The sequence below is a fragment of the Sinocyclocheilus anshuiensis genome, unplaced genomic scaffold (genome assembly GCF_001515605.1).
Source record: "Sinocyclocheilus anshuiensis isolate Anshui unplaced genomic scaffold, SAMN03320099.WGS_v1.1 scaffold792, whole genome shotgun sequence".
In the NCBI taxonomy this organism is placed as follows: Eukaryota; Metazoa; Chordata; class Actinopteri; order Cypriniformes; family Cyprinidae; genus Sinocyclocheilus; species Sinocyclocheilus anshuiensis.
The window spans coordinates 448,992-466,791 of NW_015558618.1; the positions used below are offsets into that span (position 1 = coordinate 448,992).

The 17,800-nt window shown below is 37.6% G+C and overlaps 1 protein-coding gene across 1 annotated transcript in view; it reads left to right on the forward strand.

Annotated features, from left to right (window-relative positions):
• Positions 1 to 17,800, forward strand: part of LOC107680440 (arf-GAP with coiled-coil, ANK repeat and PH domain-containing protein 3-like) — a 93,947-nt gene that overhangs the window by 46,969 nt on the left and 29,178 nt on the right. Inside the window, exons 5-10 of the mRNA XM_016476326.1 lie at positions 6,596 to 6,654; positions 6,770 to 6,953; positions 8,676 to 8,720; positions 8,803 to 8,898; positions 9,994 to 10,068; positions 11,603 to 11,614. Coding sequence (XP_016331812.1) covers positions 6,596 to 6,654; positions 6,770 to 6,953; positions 8,676 to 8,720; positions 8,803 to 8,898; positions 9,994 to 10,068; positions 11,603 to 11,614 — 471 coding nt within the window. The remainder of the gene's footprint in view (positions 1 to 6,595; positions 6,655 to 6,769; positions 6,954 to 8,675; positions 8,721 to 8,802; positions 8,899 to 9,993; positions 10,069 to 11,602; positions 11,615 to 17,800) is intronic.

A 17,800-nucleotide genomic window follows, 5' to 3' on the forward strand; every position in this document is an offset into this window, starting at 1 on the left:
ATGCATAATTTCAGTTAGGGTGAAGAAAAGCTTTTGGCTTCTCTCCTGAGGCCACAAGAGGGCGCATCGAGCAAAGCATAAGATAACATGACTATCTGCGAAAAAAAGTGCATAATGTTTAAAATAATGTTTATAAACCAATTATAATTAAGTTGCTTAAATAACTATAAACAAAACAGCATCATGTATGTATGCATAGTTTAATACAAAGAGCCGAAAGCCAATCACACAGAGTACATTTTTCATTTAAAGGAACACGCCACTATTTTTGAAAATAGGCTCATTTTCCAACTCCCCTAGAGTTAAACAGTTGAGTTTTAATGTTTTCTCGAAGTTGAACTTGCATTAATTTTACATGGCTTTCTAAACATGCGGCTGTTTTGTGCAAGACGCGAGTGCAATGGTAATAAATGTCCCTCAAGAAAATGCGCGAAATATGTGTTCTGTGTGAACGGCTTGGTTTCAGTTTTGATGTAAACAAGATCTTCTCCGCATTGATGTTCACTTTTTCCCTCAATATTTTTAATTAACGCAGCAGCGCCGCATCTAGTGGCTTCAACTGGATAGGCTAACAAAAACATTATAATGCAACGACACTTACATATGAGACAAACAACAAATATTTTTTGTTTTAACAATCAAACACAATAAAAATTAAACCAATATCTCATTTCTAATGTTTTATATGCAGATTAAATAGGTATTTATTGTATAGGTCTAATTGTCTCCCGAGGCCACAGGAGGGCGCAATGAGCAAAATAATGCAGCACGTTTAAATTGTCCACGCAAGGAAGTAACTCTATAAAAAACGTGCATTACGTCTAAATTAACTCATAAAAATCAAATATAATTTCGTAAAATGCATAAACAACTATGAACAAAACAGCATCATGTATGCATGCATAGTTTAATACAAAGGGTGGAAAGCCAATCACACAGAGAACATTTTTAATTTAAAAACACGAGTTGCAGTGGGATGGGGAAAAAACCCCGCCATAAAGTCTCAATATGTTTTCTCGAAGTTGAACTTGCATTAATTTTACATGGCTTTCTAAACATGCGGCTGTTTTGTGCAAGACGCGAGTGCAATGGTAATAAATGTCCCTCAAGAAAATGCGCGAAATATGTGTTCTGTGTGAACGGCTTGGTTTCAGTTTTGATGTAAACAAGATCTTCTCCGCATTGATGTTCTCTTTTTCTGCAATATTTTTAATGAACAACGCAGCAGCGCCGCATCTAGTGGCTTCAACTAGATAGGCTAACAAAAACGTTATAATGCAACGACACTTACATCGTCATCGCATCTCGTGCGCCACTGATAAGGCTGCCTCCATAACGCACACCTAAAATTCTAATGCAACATTTTTCGCATTCGAATGTGGATTTTTATTTTAAATTCGACGAATATTCGAAAATCGAATTTTTTTTGACAGCCCTACTGCAGACCAATAAATAATAGCATGTTAATTTAGTTTTTGCCAATTTTCTACTTTTATTGTCACATTTAAGATTTGAAGATTCATTTGGTGCTCTTGTAGCATGGCAACAAGGTGTAAATCTATAGTAGTTACAGTAATTGAATGAAAGCATGCGTGTCTTTTGATCAGGCGGTGTAAATAGGTCCATTTTTTTTAGTTTATTGAGTTGTTGGAATCCAGGCAGTCTTAAATTGAACTAACCTGTCAAAGTGACACCTCACTACCTCCCCACTGAGTGTAATTACTGATATTATCTGTTTGGCAGTGAGGAGTGTAAAAAGAGGCCATAGAAATGAGGGAATGAGTAATGAGGGAATGTTTTTCACTTGTGATTTTAAAGGTGAGAACAGGAGTGCTGTCATACCTGCAGAAGCTGTGCTGTTATATCGACTGTCTGACAACCTCTACACTGCTTTAAGATTCATTTCTGGGTAGATTTATCTAGGCAAGACACTTTGAATATGCACACATCAAACTCTGTGCCTCAAGACGCATTGCACCAAGTTTGTCGTCAGTGGCATCAATGTCACTGGCTCTTGGGAGTTCTGCTCATTACAGTAGGTTCATGTACTGAAAATATTGATTTTTGTTTTCTCTGATGCCGAGTGAAATTGAGGATATATCATATTTCAGTGTTTAGTGGAATAAGGCTCTGTTTGTGTCTTTGTGTCTACTGATTCACAACATACACTCTCAGAAAAAAAGGTACAAAAGCTGTCACTGGGGCAGTATCTTTTCAAAAGGTACACTTTTGTACCTTTTAGGTACTAATATGTACACTTTAGGTACTTATGTATCTTTAAGGTACCAATATGGATTCTTTAGGTACAAAGGTGTGCCTTTTGAAAAGGTACCACACCAGTGACAGCTTTTGTACCTTTTTTTCTGAGAGTGTAGGGAATGGAATGAGAAGACATATTTGCATTTGTGAGATATTTTAAACAAACAAAAAAAATGATTTAAGATGCTTAAAAGTTTTTATTTTGAAGTCTAATGTGTCTCGGTTTTGAGAAACACCTTAGTTTTTTTGGTTAAAGTTGCTAATGACAGATAAACTGTTGCTAGTACAAGATTTGATGACTGAATATAAAATATGTAATGAACATTAATGCGGTTGAAGACTGTAGTCGACTTATGAAGTTCTAGCTGTCATACAACTTTTACTGCAGTTCCTAGTTGCCTTTCAGCACATCGACTTTGCATTTTACTGCCTGCTAAAATCTCCAGAGCTCTCTTATTGCTGCATTATGTAACATGCACATTTCCAGAAGTAAGAATCGGCTAATACTCTTAATCGTTTCAAGATTTTCATTTTTTGGTTTACCACAACTGAAACCCAGTTTACTTTCTTTCCACTTGAAAGCAACACAGAACCCTTTGACCGGCGTTATTGATCTTGTTCTCTTCCTGCGATGTCTCAGCATGCTTTCTGCAACACATTTTTTGAAGTAAACTAATTTAAGTATGCAGTTCTTGAGCGGCCCAGCCGTTTGGCAGCCGGGCTCTGTAAAGTGGTCTCGTATGGAACAGTTTTTGTTTTTTACACAGGAAGTCAAAAGCTGAGCAGGCAGTTCAGAGTCGCATGCAGACTATTCCAACAGCTTGCAGCCAAGTGCTGAACATGCTGTCTGCCTCCAAAGCGTGTCACTTCCATTACTGCTCATCATCAATGTTGGAAAAAGTTGTGCTGCTTAATATTTTTTGGGAACCTGTGGTACTTTTTACAGGATTATTTGATGAATAAAGTTAAAAAGAACAGCATTTATTTAAAACATTTCAACATTTCAGTGATCAAAATGACATGGAATAAAATTGTCAAGTCTTGTTATGGCTATGGCGTTCGGCGGGCTGCAGGCCACGATTAAACCTCCTCTCACACACGCTTTCATCGAATCATTCAGATCTTTTCCGGTCTCTCTCTACAGTCGCCTACAGTCACTCATCCTCAGACTCTTGATGTCTTTCTTAGACTGTTCCTTGTGCCAGTTTGGAACATCTGGATGGGACGGTTTGCTTTTCCATGGGCAGCCTTTTTCTTCAGCCTTTTTGTGTTTACCTTCAGTGATGGACTTTTAGAAAATAGTAAAACAAACTAACTTTAAAACAAACTTTTATCTTATTAACTAGTATATTAAATTTTACTACTAACAATTTTCAAAAGCAAACATGCATTACAAGAACATTTAGCCTTTATATATATATATATACAGCATTTATTTAAAACATTTCAACATTTCAGTGATCAAAATGACATGGAATAAAATTGTCAAGTCTTGTTATGGCTATGGCGTTCGGCGGGCTGCAGGCCACGATTAAACCTCCTCTCACACACGCTTTCATCGAATCATTCAGATCTTTTCCGGTCTCTCTCTACAGTCGCCTACAGTCACTCATCCTCAGACTCTTGATGTCTTTCTTAGACTGTCACCCGAGCTCACGCCATCAGTGACGCTCACATGTTAGAGAAGATCTGAGGTAAAACAAGGATAGAGGATGACGTGAAATGCAATTAAAGAGAGGTCTCACAGTGCAGAGAAAGTGAGAACGTGAAAGAGAAGGTGTGATGCCGACGTCTAGAGATGTGACCACAATGTGGAGTCATTAAGAGCTCACAAGAGCATGCTGGTTAATTATCCTGCTGAACAGTGTTTAACACAGATGCGCTCTGAACTCTTTAATTAGACATTAATCTGAAGAAAATGGGAGTGGCACTTACTCGTGTAGAACTTGGCAACACAATGCTACAGTGTTGCTATGTGGTTGCTAGGGTGTTTCAAGTTACTGCAGTCACTAAAATGTCCACTGAATACGCCGGAACGACTGCTGCTTTTGTATAGTTTGTGCTTGCTGTTTAATAATCATTAGAAAACTTAGCTGGCAGCTCCAGTAGTAATGAAAAGATTCATTTCAAACTCTGTCATGGAAACTAGCATTGTATAAACCCTAATTAAACTATTCCATAATCAATTAAAATAAGTTTATGTTACGCTGTACCCACATTGAACAAGCGCTTTGGAAAATGGATGAATGGATGATTCAGCTGCAAGCACCGTCTTCTAGCAAGACGCTGGAATTCCTTCAGCACGACCCTCACAGTGCATTATGGGTATTCTCTAGCCATTGAGTGTACATTGGTTGTACACTCGTTATTGTGGTGCATTATAGAATTGTTGTTGTATCTCCAGTAGTTGTTCCGTCTCATCCATTTCAGATTCAACCAATTGTGCAGTGTTGCCAAATGCCTTCAATGAAAAGTAGCTAAAGCCAAATCTTGCTAAGTAAAAGTAGCTAAAGCCAAAAAAAAAAAAAAATCGCCAAATATGTGTAAACATCGTGTGCTGTGAACACATCCTGAAAAGTGAAGCTAAAATATCTCGATCGCCCCCTGGTGGCTGGCTGCAGTATAGGTCAAAAACCCCGCCGCCTTCATGTAAACAAATGAGCCAAACTAAAAAAAAAATGGCATTACACTTCAAATAAAAATGTTCCCAGAGATGGTTTCTGTCATTTTAGGTAGCTCTTATCATGCTGAGGTATGTTCAAGTTTTTGTTTTGCGAATAAGTTTGGTCTTAGTTAGTTATTTGATGCTATAATAATGGGGCATCATGGCATCATAATTGTGTGCTTGCAATTGAGTTTGCGAGAATATGTGCGAGACTTTGATTCTGCGGATCCACCTCGGCACAAGATGACAGCGGCCATTTCTGGGATATTTTGGTTTCGTTTTTCTACAGTGGAAGAAAATGGAGACACGTCGGCCATCTTTTTTAGAGTCTATGGTGTCGACCTGTTACTGTCGGGTCAGTGTTGCCACCTTATGGACCAACTATATTACTGCGAGCTGAGAGTACAGAGTAAATCTGTACAGAGAAAAATCTGGCTCATACAATGCTGAAATTTAGTGTAAACATGAAAACTGAGGTACACTGGGTTCAGGGAATGTTCAAATCTTAAGTTTTAGCAGTAGTAAAAGTGATACTTGACTTAAACATCACTAATGAGAGAATTAGGACGTTTGAGGTGGATGGATAGAAAATGCTGATTCTAGTCTAGTCCTTTGTAAAATGCAAAGGCTGGGACTTCATGGAACTGTGCAAAATGCAAATGTCTAAGCTTGTCTGCTTCCCCTTTTCCCTGTACTCCCTCTCTCTCATCCTCTCTCACATGCCAGCTTTACCCTCAAGACATGTTGCCCTCCTGTTCCATGTGACATGCTCTGTCACATGTGCTCTCGTTACAGCTTATCGCTGCCATAAAGCTGCTGCGTCTGTGACCAGAATTGAGATGATTGCAGCGTAAAGCTTTTCCTCTAGTCTTGTTCTGCATGTGACGCTCTGTCACATGTTGTCTCGTTGCAGCTTATCGCTGCTGCGTTTGTGACCAGAATCGAGATGATTGCAGCGTAAAGCTTTTCCTCTAGTCTTGTTCTGCTGACATGTATGATCCACAGTGACATGACACCGGCACTGACATGCCTTCATTCTTAAAACCTTCCATGACAGGCTTACTTGCAAGACCCCCAGGGCTTGACTCCATGAGCTGTGTTTGCCTGTCGTGGCATGGATGATGCCACTGTTTCCCAGCACCCATCCTGTGCGATGCATCTGTGACCTGCAGTCGCCCACCGTGACCGACCGTGAGAGAGTATGAGATGGGTGTGGGGCTCTGGTGCAGTGTTTTGGGTTTACAGACACAGGCCTGCGACTGCTCTGCCATCTGCTGGTGGTTTGAGAGAAGTGCACCCTTAATATTCAACTAGCCTACATCCAGACTGGTCTTAATGTTTCAAAGCCTTTGGGTGTATAATGCTACTAAAGTGGTACACAGAAACTGGTCTTCCTCTAGAGGATTTTTTATTTTTTTTTGTCAAAATTTTTGATTTTGGTATTAATCAAGCATAATTTTTACACTATTTTAAATTGTTTAATTTAATTTTATATTTAATTATTTATATTCAATAAATGCAAAGGATTGCTCCGGCAATCTCTATACAAAATATGCTTTTCTTTTTCACCTGTTTCCAATGCCCCCTGTTTTATGCAAAATACTATTCTGCCAACTCAATATTTTTCTGTTTGATGCTGATACATTTGTTTTCCTTTTGTATCTTTTACAGATCCTGTTTGACCAGACCCAGAGATCCGTAAAGCAACAGTTGCACAATTTTGTGAAGGAGTGAGTCCTTTATTCTTTTTCCTGCCCTTGTTTCAGTTTTTTCCCCCCTTTTCCCTGCCCTCTGTGATGTGCGCGTCTTACCCTGCAATATGTCTCTGTATGTGACAATACACAGGGATGTTCGAAAGTTTAAAGAGACGAAGAAGCAGTTCGATAAGGTGCGGGAGGATATGGAGATCGCCCAGGTGAAGAACGCACAGGCACCTCGTAACAAACCGCATGAGGTAGAGGAGGCCAGCAGTACCCTCATCACGACCCGGAAGTGCTTCCGACATCTCGCCCTGGACTATGTGTTGCAGGTATTTCAAAATAAAAGTGATAGTTCACCCAAAAATGAAAATTCTGTCATCATTTACTCACCCTTAAAGTTCTGGTAGCCAATGTTGATATTTCAAATCACCAAAAAAACATGCCCCTACCGCAAAAGGATCTCGCCCCTATTTTGATAGCTCCGGCCCACATATACATACGCAACCCAGGCAATGATTAGTTCTGTGAAACACTGATCCGATGTTTACACAGGTCCTACTTCTTGCCTTATTGTAAGCCTTCTTTTCTTCCGCAGACATTTCCCTCTTTTGTTTTTTATCCGCCATTTCTATCTTTCTGTCGTCGCTCGGCTAATGTCCGACCCGTGCACTGAACGCTCTCTGCTCTGCATCATGACTAGACACGCCCCTTACTGCTGATTGGCTACAAGTTTGTTTTGGTACTCGTCCCGACTCAGTTTTCTAAAGCGTTTTTGAAAAAATGCATACCCCACCTTTAAAGGGGATCATATGATGTAGCTAAAAAGAACATTATTTGGTGTAATGAAATGTGTTTATGCGATTTAAGGTTAAAAAAAGTCTCCACGGCATGGCGGCGGCAACAACAATACTACAGCGAGAATCAAAGTTACGCCTTCTTTCTTTGCGTGAACATTTGAGCGGCGTTATGCAAATCTTCCCACATCGTGACGTAGACGTGGGGGCGTGTTAGAACGAGCCATTTTAGGTAGGTGTGGCTGACTCTTAACTTTTATAAAGAATATCTCTTTGGATTTGAGACTTTAGTCTTTTCAACTTTACAGATCTTCTTTATGCACCAAGAGCTTGTAACACTCCAAAGAGAAAGGAAAAATTTTAATCGCATCATATGACCCCTTTAAACTGTTGAGTGTCTTCCTTCTTTGGAACATAAAAGAAGATATTTTGACGAAAGTTGGCAACCAAACAGTTGATGGTCCCCATTGGCTTCCATACTATGGCAAAAATACCGACTGCTCCTCTTCCCATCTTTACACGGCCGTCATTAGCTCTCATTTCATAGCATAACGTGACCTCCTCCTTTGTACTCTCCTGCCCTTGTGTCCTGTGAGGGCTGTGATTTTATGCTTTTTCCCCATTTTACTGACCATACATGTTCTGTTTTTAGAGAACTCGGTTAGTTGACAAGATTGCTGTAATGGCTATGCTATTTTGGTTAAGTGACCCAAGGCTGTTTTGGTAAAAAAAAACAAATGCAAAATGGTGTGCTTTTCATTTGCTATAGAGAAATGGTCAGTAGCCATTATATTGTGTCATAAGCTTAATATCTGAGATCATTTCTGTTTTATGAGGCTGTTAAATATGTAATATGTTAATGGCCAAGGACAAAAATCGGTTGTAGTGTCCCTAACGGCCACTGTGTGGAGCTGGGTCATGTGTGATCTGAAATTAGACACATGCATAGTTTTCCCAAACTAAGGTCTAGGTAAAAGTTTAAAAATGTGGTTGTTATGGGTTAAAAGTGCCAAGAATTGATTGGGGGCCAGTACCAGGGGCCCTAAAAGTCTCAAGGCGCTCAGTTCTTCACCAGGATCTTCTTGCCTCATGGTACCATGATTCTACCCAAAAATGGTTAGTTTCTGTCATAACTTACAGCTTTGGGGTGAAATGACTTAGTGGGCTGGTAACCAAAGGTTGTAGGTTTGAATCCCAGGATACTTTTGTTAAAAGCACCTACTAATGACTGTGCTCTTCTCTTGAAATCTTTCTCAGATCAATGTTCTTCAGGCCAAAAAGAAATTTGAAATTTTGGATTCGGTGAGTGGGTTCATATGCCATGATAAACCAGCATTCTCCTCCTGTGTAGTTTTCTGTATTGATCATTTCGTCTCCTCCACAGATGCTGTCGTTCATGCAGGCTCAGTACAGTCTCTTCCAGCAGGGCTTCAACATCTTAGACGAGGTCGACCCCTACATGAAGAAGCTGGCTGCTGAGGTGAGATACACACACATCTGCTTCTCCAGGATCAGCAGCTCATTAACTCCCGCTCATTAGGGCCCTCTGTTCACCTGCTCTCCCCCGACACCTGCGTGGACATGTGGTTACGAGCCCCAGGCTCCAAATTAACACAGGCCTAATGACTGAACATGAGAGATAATGTCAATCCTTGAGGTTGACAGGTGCATTGCATCTGTCTGAGACAGGCTTGAAGACAAACTCAAAATAACATTCACCCTATTTACTTAATTAATAAAGTCTTATTGTGCATGATTCATTGCTGCATGTTTTTCTAAAGAAAAAAGGTTTATTCTCAATGTTTTATTAGATATATATTTTATTAGTAACTTGCTCATCATTTTTGCTCATGTAATCAACGCCATTATTATGTAATGTAATATAATGTAATATATAATAATGAATTAGAATTGTGTCCTACTAAATATTGTTGTGCCATGTCACATTATCAAGGTTAAATGTGTTGCTAATATGGTTTCATGTTGTCTTTAAAAGAGAAAGACCATTGACATTTGACCATTATTTTTATCTGTATTCACACTTTTTAACTTATTGGTTCTTTAATACCAATAAATGGCACCATAGTTAGTCTCTAAAGAACAGGACTCAATAATGGTATTTACAAAATTAAATTATGAATGTATTTTGGATTAAAAATAAAATAACAACAATAATGGTAAATAATAAATATAATTACACATAAAATGTCAATAATTATAATAATAAATATTTATAGTCTTTTTTTTTAAAGAAGCATTTACTACTTACTGTGTCAAAAAACAATAAAACAAAAATTCAGTTCTGCACTTTGAGTCCTTTTGCAAAAAAAAATCTACATAATATAAATATGGTGAAAAATAATCTATATACAATGAAAAATGTGGTGTTGAAAAAAAATTCACTCAGAAACTGCTAGTAAAACAGCAAATAACACATTGAATTTAATATGAAATTTTGAAATAGAAAGATTGAAATAATATTTTCTTGTAAAACATATTCCAATAATGTTTGCTTTGACAACTTCAAAAAAATATTTTTTTCCGTTTAACAATGTTCATCGTTCATATGTTTCAGTTGGATCAGCTGGTCATAGATTCAGCTGTGGAGAAGAGAGAGATGGAGCACAAACATGCCACCATACAGCAAAGAGTGAGAACATCATCGCTTCCTTCATTATTTTCCATATCTGTTCTTTTATCTTCCCCCTTTGACCTTCTATCTTTCTTGTCTACCTTTTCGCTCTCTTCTGTTGTATCTTCATTATGTCTCTTTCTCCTCCTCTTCTAACGGTCTCTTTCCATCTAATGGGTGATGTGAAATGAATTCCAGCCATCAAAGAAACAAAAGAACAGTTTCCTCTCAATACATGAAACCCATATCCCGTACAGTCTTCCCACCTCGGGTCCTCAATTTAATCTGGTTCGACAGATCTAGATGTGACTACTGAATTATTAACCCTAAAATAAAAAGTGGTAGGAAGTAGTTTTCTGCTGAGAATCAGGTGTCAGGTGACGTTATTTCCTCTGAAGCACCGACACGCTTCCTGTCAGATTTATATCTATTGTCCTAGCACTCAACCCCATTGCCCTCATGTTCGTGACAGTTCGCATAAACCTCAGCGTGTCTGAACTTGGCCGCTAGTGATAACGGTTCTAGAAGAAACACTCTTCCTTCATGTGCTTGTGCTTCAGCTGCAGATGTTCACCTCCGTTTGTGTCGTTTGTTTGTTGTGCGTTTGTTCAAAGTGCTTCATCACCATATCAATAAAGGATGATATGTCCTGTCCTTTCCAGATCTCTCCGGGAATTTGGTCACACACACACACACGCTCTCTAACATCCATCTGTTAGCACATTGCAAGCCAGCAGGGCTTCTGCCAACAGATCCGGGCCAGAAACTGTCTGACTTTTCCCTGTGACCCTGAATCTTTGTCTCAGCTTGTCTTTGTTCAGATTCCAGTATTGATAAGGCATTTCTGGACAAAAGCAAGTTTATTTTGCCCCGGCAGGTTTAAAATGAATCTGATTTGAGTAAAGGCAGAAACTAATTCTAAAATCAATCTATACGCCTCACAGTGATGCTCATGATAGCTTTGTGGCATCACAGGGACTATTTGCTTCAATCATAGAGATCTGGACATGGCAGTTTGGCTCCATTAATGATCATGACTAATGTGCCCAATTAAAGGTGGGGTAAGGTGATTTCTGGTAGCCAATATTGACATTTGAAATCACCAAAACATGCACGCCCTTACCCCAAAAGGGTCTCGCCCCTATTTTGATAGCTCCGCCCCACACATACGTACACAACCCAGGCAACGATTAGTTCTGTGAAACAAAGCAAAACCAATGTTACACCGTGTCTACACCGGACGCGAGTGGCGCGGCGCGACAAAATACTATAGAACTCATTATAATCAGTGATGCTGTCTACACCATAGATATATATATACATATCTATGGTCTACACTGGATGCGGCTTTCTAAAGCGTTTTTGAAAAATCACTTACCCCACCTTTAAGCAAGATGATGGATGTGTGTGTTGTAGAATTCAGGTGCAGTTGTTCATGAATAAATGCATGCAGCATGTTGTAAAATGGAGAACGACTGAAAAACAAGCATTTAATTTGACTGTCTCTCTCTTTTTCCTCGCTGTCTGATGTCGTTGTGCCGCTCATATCCAGACTTTGATGCAGGTGAGCCAATTTATATGCTTAATTACTTCTTGACTGAACTTAATTTTTGTTCATCCTTGTGTTGATAAACCATGTTACATTTTGCATTCCTGCATTTTGTGGATGCTTTAATCCATTTTTACATTTAGGTTAGCCTATACGTTTTTTTCCTTGCTAGCATCAAGCTCTACAGCTACAACAGGAACACATCATGTTTTCCTTCTCGGGTTCCAGTTGTCTGTCAACAAATGTGTTTTTAAAAGGTGGTTCAGTCAGCCTTAGGGATAGATTGATTGGTGGTCTATTAAAAATTGCGCTATGGCAGTCACATGCCACATGTGCTGTATTAAGTGTGCAGCACAGCAGTTATCACATTCATTGTTCATAGTGACAACAAAAATGTTTCCCTGGAAAATACATTTTCAGAGCAGCTGGTATCTGCTTGATGTATGTTTTAGATCTTTGCACAGCAGTACTGTGGATTAACTTTAGTTTATGTGCAATTTTAGGAGAACATGTCTTGTCTAAAAAAAGAAAGAACGAAAGAGATTGATTTCCAGGGGTCACGTAAGGCCGTACCTGCCTCCTCACCCGCTTGCTTTTGTGTCACTGGGACAGCAGAGCTTTAAGAAGCTTAAGAAGCTCTGATGAAAGCCAAAAATTATTTTTCTATGATTTTCCTATTTTGCATGTGGAACCAAAGATCGGCATTTCAAATGCGAGTTTATACACTTAAAGTCTTAGCAAACTCGTATTTCATTGAGTAAAAGATGATGATAATAATAATAATAATGAAATTAGCAAATGTGCAATAATGTATCACAAAATGAAAAAAGCGTGTTTTAATGTCGTTTTCTCTCAGACACACATGTTCACCTCACATGCCCACATTTCTCTCTCTCTCTCTCGTGTTAGTTCTCCCACGCTTTCGCTCTCGTACAGTTTAGACTCATATCCCAAACAAATCAATGCCCGGCACATTCACTCATGTGTTTGCTGTTCTCACAGGAGCTGTCATGTTCATTTCAGATGTGTGCTATTAAAGATAGAAACTTAGATTGGAGTATTTTAACTTAATCAATGTGGTACAACTGTTCTGATATCATCATAAAGAAAACAGCTTTATTACCCTCATAATGCATTCAAAATCTGCATACAATTTTTGCATTCCCAGTTTTATTTGGACACAGTGGAACTTAAACATATAAAACAGTTATAACTTAATATTTTGTAACTAAAACTATATTGTGTCTGCTCAATAGCATCTCACTAATGAGTGAATGTGAAAAAATGTAAAAGTTTTAAATGTTACTGTTATTACCATGTTATTACTATATTAGCCTCTTTTTATTAAAGGGGTCATCGGATGCAAAATTCACTTTTGTTGTTGTTTGAACATAAATGTGTGTTGAAAGTGTGTGTACACATCCATCCTATAATGATAAAAATTACTCCCGACATCTGAGCCGCTGAAGACGCAGAGGATTAACGTTATTTTCGTTTTTGAAAGGAATGCGCTTATCCCCGATCTGCCTAAATGCGTTTATGTTCACGCAAATCATTCGTGATCCAGCTTCATCTACAGAAGTGAGTATAGGGTTTTGTTTATGAATCTTTGCAAATCGCCTTTCCTAATGTGTGCTAGTTAACAAGTTTCGCGGCTGAAGTAAACAGTACTGCTTGTCTCCCCACAGAAGAGAGGGGCGGGGTCAGCAGAGCTCATTAGCATTTAAAGCAACACGGACTAGAACGGCATGCTGAAAGTATGTTATAGACTTTTCAATAAGACCCTAAAGAATCATATCAACTTGTGGAAAATGGGCATCCGATGACCCCTTTAAGAAATTAAGAAATTCTGTGAAATTCCAAATCTTACATAAACAACAGAAAAAATCATTGTGATGCAAGAAACATTTTTTTTCAATATTCATGAGAAATTGTATTTCAATGTATCATCATATATAATTTCTGAGAGTATACAGTATAATCTTAAGAATTACTGTATAATTACATATTATATCATCAGTATAATCTGTCATAACTTCATAACCAAATTTGTGAAACTACATATTCTTTCTAACAAAACAACATAAATGTTACTCTGAAATGTGGTTTAAACACATTATATATTTATTTTAATTGCATAACTTTGACTCTCTGATGTAAAGGCAATACATTTTTTCATGCAGCAATGGTTCATCAGTAGTTGTGCATATTAATGTTTGTGGACAAAATTCATTCCAAAAAATATGAGAAAGAGGCTAAACATTTTACAAAGATATTTTGAGACAAATCCAACTCATAGATCAAAACCAGGCTTGCATAAATATCTGTAAAGTCTCTGTTGATACTATTACCACTGATACATTTTTGACATGGTTATATCTCTTTTTAAACTTTTTTTTTTTTTATCTTGTACTAAATTAATTAATTAATTAATTAATTATATTTCGGGGTCAAAATGGAGCTGAATGCATTATGAGGGTTTAAAAGAATTACATTCCTGACAGCAAAAACAGGAAAAGTCTGGCATAATCTTTTTTACTGACAAAAATTTCTGACAATGTTTTTAATATATTCAAAATATTTGAATCAGAGTCCTGTGGTAGAAACGAAAGGGCTCCCAGTGGCTCTGTGAAGAGACTCTGGAGTCAGCCGAGGTCTGGAAGTGTGTCTCTGTGGGCACTTTGCCTGTTTCTGCCCTGGCCAACACAGTTAAACATAGCAGATGGCAGAGACCCGGAGCTTAGGGAGGGTGTATGCCAAAGGGAGGTGGCGTGCCAAAAACATGGACAAATTAGTGCCACCAACTGTCCCGATTCAAGAGCGCTGCGCACACATGTGAGTGTGATTGTCCGCAGGCCAAGAGTCTTATTTAGAACATGACTTGCAGATGAATCGAACCTCCTGTTTCTGTAACACCAACAGGATTTTAGAGGGCAACATGAAGTAAACATTTACACGACCAAATCTGGAAGGAGCATCAGCAGAGCGTTTTAATGTGCTATCTTGTTTTTGTCCACATCGCTGTCCTTAAAGGAATAGCTGGGACAAAAATGAAAGTTCTGTCATCATTAACCCATATTCCGTTGCAAATTTTCTTTCTCACATGCAACATAAAAGATGTTTTGAAGATTATCCAAGCTGCTTTTGCTTGCAATAAAACTATATAGACTCATTTGGTCTTCTGAAGCCACACGATTGCTTTGTGTGAGGAAAAGACTTGAATAGACTTATATTAATAGTATAAAAGCATAAAGCAAAATCTTAATAAAATAAAAGTCATAATAAAAAAGAGGCATAATAAAAGTTCTTATGCAATATGCATAATAAAAGTCTTTATTTTTTGACCAAAAATGGCCCCAACTGACGTTATACACTATTGTTCAGACGTTTGAGGTCAGTAGGAATTTATTTTCATTTTTGTAAAGAAATTAATATTCCGCAAGGAATTGATCAAAAGTGACAGTAAAGAGAAAAGATAAATATTTCAAATAAATGCTGATCTTTTGAACTTTCTATTCATTAAAAGATCCTGAAAAAAATTAGCATGGTTTCACAAAAATATTAAGCAGTGGAACTGATTTCAACATTGATAATAATCAGAAATGTTTCTGAAGGATAATTTTACACTGAAGACTGGAGTAATGATGCTGAAAATTCAGGTTTGCGTCACAGGAATAAGTACATTTTAAAGTATATTGGAAAAGTTAATTTTAGCTGTAACAATACTTGTAAATATACCATATTTCTGGTCAAGTAAATATAGCCTTGATGAGCCTAAGAGATGTCTTTCAAAAACATTTTTTAAAAATCTTACCAACCCCAAACTTTTGAACTGTAATGTATGTGTAATAATGAATTTCAAAGTTGTGAGCTAAAAAAGGAAAAACAGGCTTTAGAGACAGACAGGGACAAAAATAACTGAGTACGAAAAAAAAAGAAAGAAATTTGAATTACAGAGAAAAGTAAGTTGCCAAACAGCTAAAGAAAAGAACGTGGAACAATTGAACTGTGGATGACAGAGAGTGAGAAACTACTGGGAGAAAGAGAACAGCTGTAAAGTCCGTAATAAGGTCCCGTATGTTCAGCACACTTCCACAAAACAGCATATTGTCTGCATGGTGACCTGTTGACCTTGGGTGGAGATGTCCACTCACTCACACAGCCTATAGAAACAGTCAGTCAGAGAGCGTCTCCAGTGTCACAAAACACAAGACTTGTTCTCTTCTGACCTGAGCCAGTGGCATCCTCCTAGCAATGCCCACTAAAAACCATTCAGAACACCAAAGCAACTCTTTGAACATAGATGTGTATTTGTAGAAGCCACATCCCTCTGCTTCAGACACTTTGGCACGTCCGCCATCTTGGAATGGAATCAATTAGTTTTCTAAAATGCCACAACATTGCGCGACCTCTGGTTAGTGGACGGATTATGTACACTGTAAAAAAAAAAAAGCCGTAAAATTTACGGTAAAAAAACCGGCAGCTGTGGTTGCCGGAATTTTACTGTAAAAAATACAGTAGCAACGTTTTAGGTTTTACGGTTTTAACTTAAATTTACAGTTAAATAACGTATTTCATTAACTGATATAATGTTAATATACCAACCTTATTGAAGTACTGAAATCTGTTTTGTACCTTTGTAATACACTGATAACCACCCAATGCAGGTGGTGATGAGAAAGTCACATGATGAACCAAAGCCCAACACAAGCAGCTTTTAAATAATAACATATATAGAAGGTGCACAGTGTCATTCACACAAACACTAAACACCATCATGGTAACACACATGAAACTGAAATAATGCTATAAACATTAATTTAACAACATTAGGTGTAACACACAACCCTGATATACAAAACTGATAAGCAAAAACTAAGAAACAGTTATTTCAACAAAAAAACATCCAATTTGAAATGTAACGCAGGGAATTCTGGGAATGTCAATTTACGGTTATTCACTGTAAATTAAACGGTATTTTTCACTACCATGGCAACAGCCGCTAATGAGGCATCTATGTATATTAAATCTACAGTGCTGGGTAGGTGACTTACAAATTGTAGTCAAATTGTCAATGTTGATTACAAATTACATGACAAAATTGTAGTTTGTGACATAATCCATTGCATTACACATTTGAAGAAATATAGCTAAATTTTGATTACTTTTGGACTAACTCGTTTATCGCATTGATTTAAATAGGATAACATTGTACATTGATAAAAATACAAAGAGAAAGAAAAAAAAATCACAATTTTCTGTGTAATTATAGCCACCTGACTAGTGACTGGTCTTTGTGGGATGGAAGACTGTGAAAACTGGAAGACTTTCTGAATGCATGTAAGCAATAGGCTATTTTAGAAAGGAAAATGTAAAAGACGAAGAAGAAGAATTAGGGAGAGTCATTAAATTATGAATAATTTATTGCTATTGTGTGAATCATATGTAATCATGTTATCAATATAAAGTAACTAGTCTTATTACGAGTGTTTTAAAATGTAATATAATCTCATTACAAGTACTTATGGAATCTGATTATAATCCAGATTACATGTAATCAGTTACTACTAGGGCTGGGTAAAAAATATTGATATCTCGATATTAATCGATTCTCATTTTTACGTAACGATATCGATTCTTAAATCCCAAGAATCGATTAGTCTAGCCTGTTTTCAGTTAATGGACGGAACGTTGAAGGGCACTTCCCATCCAATAAATTCGCAATAAGCATTGTGCATTGGTACTTTTAATATGAAACAAAGTCTCAGATTTCAAATTCTGTCCATACATTGTATTGCAGTATTCAAACAATAAATGCCGTTTTGGCGCTGTTTAATGTGGAGTGATAGATCGCTGTATATAACGCCTCAGTTCAGCAGACGCGGCAGCACGAGGCGCACGTGAACCGATCATCCACATTAATACCAGTTTCAGCACAAAATAAACATGACTAAACATCCGAAGGTAAGTTAAAAGAAAGAGTACAACTTTACAATCTGTATCCTGTCTCATGTAATCGCTCAATCAGTGTTTCAGCCGCGCAAAGACGCCAATGTAACGGCTTGTAAACAGTGTGTCACGTAACGTCACATTTACCTCAGAAAAACATATTCGGTGACCATAAACTCATTAGTCAGATAGAAAAATAAACTGTAGAGAGGGGCATTTTGCTAAATATATGCACCATATAACATGCATTAT